This window comes from Otolemur garnettii, unplaced genomic scaffold (genome assembly GCF_000181295.1).
Source record: "Otolemur garnettii isolate 467f Iridium unplaced genomic scaffold, OtoGar3 scaffold00013, whole genome shotgun sequence".
NCBI lineage: Eukaryota > Metazoa > Chordata > Mammalia > Primates > Galagidae > Otolemur > Otolemur garnettii.
In genome coordinates, this window is record NW_003852408.1 from 29857010 (window position 1) to 29861726 (window position 4717).

Sequence of the window (4717 nt, forward strand, 5' to 3'; positions counted from 1 at the left end):
AAAAAAAGACATAAACATTGGCCTTTGACAGCTGTGGGAGCATCAAGGGTTTGGTAGAGAAGAGGGAAAAGTGACTCAAGGCTCCAGTCTTAAATTCCCAGAACAGCATGGTGACCATTCCTAGAAATGGGAATTTAGGAGCAGATGCTCCTTGAGAAGGCTGGAAGATCCATACAGAATATGTCATCCTAGAGCAACACAAAAGTAGTATATCTGGCAGGCAGTGAATAAGGTTGGCTCAGGCAGTCATTCATTAGCTCAGCAAATATTTATCAGGCCCAGCAACATATCAGATACTGAGTCAGATGCCAAAGCTACATGAATCAGGGTTTTTGCCCTCTGGGAATTCTCAGAAGAGTAGACCAGAGATGGCAATTTGGGAGACATATTCATGCAGGCCTCAGTGGCCTCTCGGTCCCTCTGCCAGGAGAGGAGCTAGGGAAGAGGAACTCGAAAGTGCAGGGAAGAGAGTCTGGTGATGGCCCAATGCCAGGGTACCGAAATCAAGGATGTGGCAGAAGGGAAGTTGTTAGAATAGAATAGAATGCCCAGGCCAGCACATAGGCAGGTGCTTGGCAAATAAGAGTGCCTGATAAATTAGAAAGGAAGGAACAAATGAAAGCCTTCCGTGCTTTTGTTCATACTATTCCCTCTGCCCAGCATGTCTTTCACCCTGATTCTCTGCCTAACGTCAATTTGCCATTGCTAGAAGCCTCCTCTGATCCTCCAGTACTGGATGAGGTACTTGTCCCATGTGTTTCCATAACACCTGTGCTTCATGACATGTATTTACCACCTGGGGATGCTCTTCCCTGTCTGTCTGTCCGTGGCTCAAGCTTATGAGCAACATGCGGCCTGAGATTGTGTCTTTCTTAATTCCATAGCTTCCTTTTCAGGTCTATGCTGGTACTCAATGCAAGGTCGTTAGGGATGGATGGATGGATGAATGGATGGATAAACAGGCAGGTGGATAAAAAAACTGAACACTCACCTTGGGACCAACTTCTTCAGACAATTGCATAGAGACTGAATATACCAGCTGCCTTTCTCCACGTCCCTGAAGCACTTACAGCCGGGGACAGTGGCCATCCCAAGCAGGAAATCTGCCTCTTTAGGAATGCTCTGCTTAAGTGTGTGCTCAGGGTTCCAGGCATCTGCTTCAATGGCTACAGAGGACTGTGTCATTACACCTTGGCAGGCCTGGAAGAAAAAGAGCTTAGGTTTTTCACGCAGTCCAGGGCACTGTTCGGCTGTGAAGTGAGACGTGATCTTCCGAATGGGAATGAGGACCCCATCTGAAGAGTAGACAGCCCCCAAATCTCCATGGGTCAGAACACAGAACACGAAGCAGTCCCTGTCATCATGGTCTGGATCACGCTTCTGCTCCTGAAGAACCTGGTCCATGACCTCTTTGGTCACATTATCATACTGGCACACTGTGAAGCCGAGCCACTCAAACACTTGTGTAAGGCACTCTGCAAGAAAAGGAGGGGAGGAGGAAGCAATGAAACTCAGCAGAACAAACCAAAACGAGGAAGAGAGACAATGTTCTAAAAATTGCACAGCAAATACTTGGGTAACAACGAAATCTTACTATGAACTTGCCTTCCTGTAGTACTCAGGGCTGTCACAACAGTCCTGAGAATCAGCAGGTAACAGTGTTTCACCCTGCTTCACACGAGGAGGGTGAAGACCTACAACTCTCCCACGGTCCCAGACCTAGCTAGAGGAGGAGCCGGAGCTCAAGACCAGGTTTCCTCGTGTTGACCCAGTATGTTCTCTCCACACAACAGAGGTTTAAATAGTCAGGGGCTCTTGTTGCTCTTTAGCAGACTGGTGATACCCTAAGGTTATACAGAAGGCTTAGAAATGTTTATGACATCATCCTTACATTTATATGGATGATAAAAGTTACAGAGAGAAAATGGGGGAAAAAATAATAATTTTAAGATCGGCAGCAGACAGAGCAACTTAAATATCCAACTTGCATTTGATAAACTATTTCCAGGGAGGCGCCTGTGGCTCAAAGGAGTGGGGCACTGGCCCCATATACTGCAGTTGGGGGGTTCAAACCCGGCCCGGCCAAAAACTGCAAAAAAAAAATAATAATAATAAAATTAAATAAAATAAACTATTTCTGACTTTTCTTACCAGCATCCTTGTCGGTCCCTGGTCTGTCTTTTAGGGCATCGTTGTCGGTCCCTGGTCTGTCTGTAAATTTGTGGTTGTTGACAATGACACAGTGGCCTCTGTATTTCCTGTTCATACTGTACACAGCTGTCTCCTTGAAAAAGAGATAGAACCACTAAGTAGGAATCCTCAATTGAGGGTTTAAATGTTTCTAACGAAGTAACTACTCCAGTGGGTACATTTTGAGAAAGAGCAGGGTGCATCTCTCTCTCTCTCTCTTTTTGTTTTTTAGACAGTCTCACTTTGTTGCTGGGAGAGGGGGGACCAAAGACCCCATTCTTGGCAAAGGAAAGCATAAAAAGAGGAAAATTTAAAAGTAAGCCGAGTGAATCAGAACAAAGACAAGTCAGCTAGTTTACATTTAAGCTAGCCATTGCTAGCAAGCTTCCTGCCTTTTCTGAAATTCTAGCCTGTTGGGGATACAGCTTACAAACACCCCCGCTGGGTCTGTGCGCACTGAGGAAAAATGGTCATAGAAGAGACTGTGGCAAAGACCTGGAAAGATACAGTAACTAGTCAACAGGTAAAGCCCATACCCATTGTGGAGATTTGCATTTGCCTGAGGCAGCGCTCAAGGGAGTAGCTTGAGCCCCGAGATTTGGGCAGAAGAGCTTATCCGTCTTATGGAGAGGAAGTTCCTCTATGGTGGTGATGGGAGGAAAATTCCTCCCTCCCACCAATTCCTCAGAGATTACACCAGTGCGTTTTACTCCACAGAGAACTAGCAGAGTTTAATCCTCCCTAGAAATCTGTGTGTGTGATCTCAAGAGGGAGGCTCTCCCAATACAAGCCTCAGGGGTCAGATTTCTCAAGGCTACCCTTAAGGTTAGTAATAGTAACAAGAGGAGCTGATACACGCAGTCAGAGAAACTGCTGGCTTCTTTGTTCCCTCCTTCAACTTCCCCTCTGGGCAAATAATCTTCAATAAAAGCAGAGTTGAGCAAACACTTGGTGCCACTGCCAGAAGCCCACAAAAGGCTAATGGACCCCTGAGCTCCCACTTCTAATTCTACTCTAAGTCTCATGTCTCTTTATTTACCCTCATTTCTAATTCTATATTTCTTCAGTGGTCACTGCCAGTTTCCACAGGTCATAGCAGACCCTGCGCCGGGGTAGGACCCCAACACTTTGTCATCCTTGGTAGAGTGCTTTGGTGTCACAGCTCACAGCAACCTCAAACTTTTGGGCTCAAGCGATCCTCTTGCCTCAGCCTCCCAAGTAGCTGGGACTACAGGGACACACAATAACGCCACGCTATTTTTAGAGACGAGGTCTCGCTCTTGCTCAGGCTGGTCTCCAACTTCTGAGCTGAGGCAATCTACCTGCCTCAGCCTCCCACAGTGCTGGGATTACAGGTGTGAGCCACAGTACCTGGCCACGGTATATTTCTTAATGCCAGTTGTTTAAATGATGTTTTTATACTTTGGTTGAAATCCCTTAAAATACTTAAGTCACAAGTCACATATTGAAAGTTGGTGATTCTGACCATTCTGTACCCGGTTTTGCTGTTAAACTATAATCTGAATACAATTTCAAAGATTCTTTTTAAATCCTAGAGCCCAGAGAGACTCTGTCTCCAAAAATAATAATAAAAAAAAGTAATAATAAAAAAAAATTCTAAAGTGGAATGCCATGTCCTGATTCAAATTCAGACTTCACCTGGTTTGATTGGAAAATCTCAATTATCAGAGTTAGAAAACAGAATATGTATTTTAATACTGTCAAATCCAGCATTTTTTGCAAAAGCATCTTCAGTTTTGGATTAGCAATATGAAAAAAGCATAGGTAAGGATTTGAGAAGACAACTAAAATAAAAAACAGGTTTTCTTTTTTTTCAGATGGTAGTAATCTGAGTACTCCAAAACCAAAGAAATCTCCTTTTTAACTTTATAAAAATAATATACAAGCCAGTGCAGTAGCGTGCACCTGTGATCCCAGCTCCTCAGAAGGCTGAGGTGAGAGGAGCCTTTGAGCCTAGGAATTTGAGATCAGCCTGGGCAACATAGCAAGAACCCTATCTCAAATACATACACACACACACACACACACACACACACATATACACACACACACATAATCAAAGTAGGAATTTAAAACATGTGCAGTTATTTTTGAAGACTATTATAAAGAGCAAGCAAGGAAAATTGACTGAGTTGGCTTCAGAGAAGCCTCAGTACACCTAGTCTCTGAGAAACTGATCTCTTGAAAACTAGGTACATCTTTGATCTAAGGTAAGGTGACCAGACATCCTGATTTTTAACAATTTGTCCCACATCCTGTGGTGTTTTTAAAAAGTCCCAAATTTTGGAAAGAATGCACAACAAGCTAGGGAACAGCGGGAGAATGGGAAGGGAATATATGGTTTTCAGCTGCTGAAAAGATTAATTAACTCCATTTGGGAATGAAGAGGTTAATGTAACTTCATTTGGAAATGAAAAGGCTCATGTAAACTCCCTACTCCCCTCCTGGGCAAGGTATCAGAAGGAGACTGGCTCCCTCCCTTGCTTCTAGGCAAGGACAATTAGCT

General features: G+C 44.1%; 1 protein-coding gene across 2 annotated transcripts in view; it reads right to left on the bottom strand.

Moving 5' to 3' along the window:
- CASP10 (caspase 10) overlaps positions 1–4717 on the bottom strand; it is a 49712-nt gene that overhangs the window by 4833 nt on the left and 40162 nt on the right. Inside the window, exons 6-7 of one of the 2 annotated variants that reach the window (XM_023510274.1) lie at positions 2152–2281; positions 992–1475 (exon numbers count right to left, since the gene is read on the bottom strand). In XM_023510274.1, the coding sequence (XP_023366042.1) occupies positions 992–1475; positions 2152–2281 (614 nt within the window). Of the gene's footprint in view, positions 1–991; positions 1476–2151; positions 2285–4717 lie in introns of both variants that reach the window. The other variant, XM_012802165.2, reaches the window with a different exon arrangement.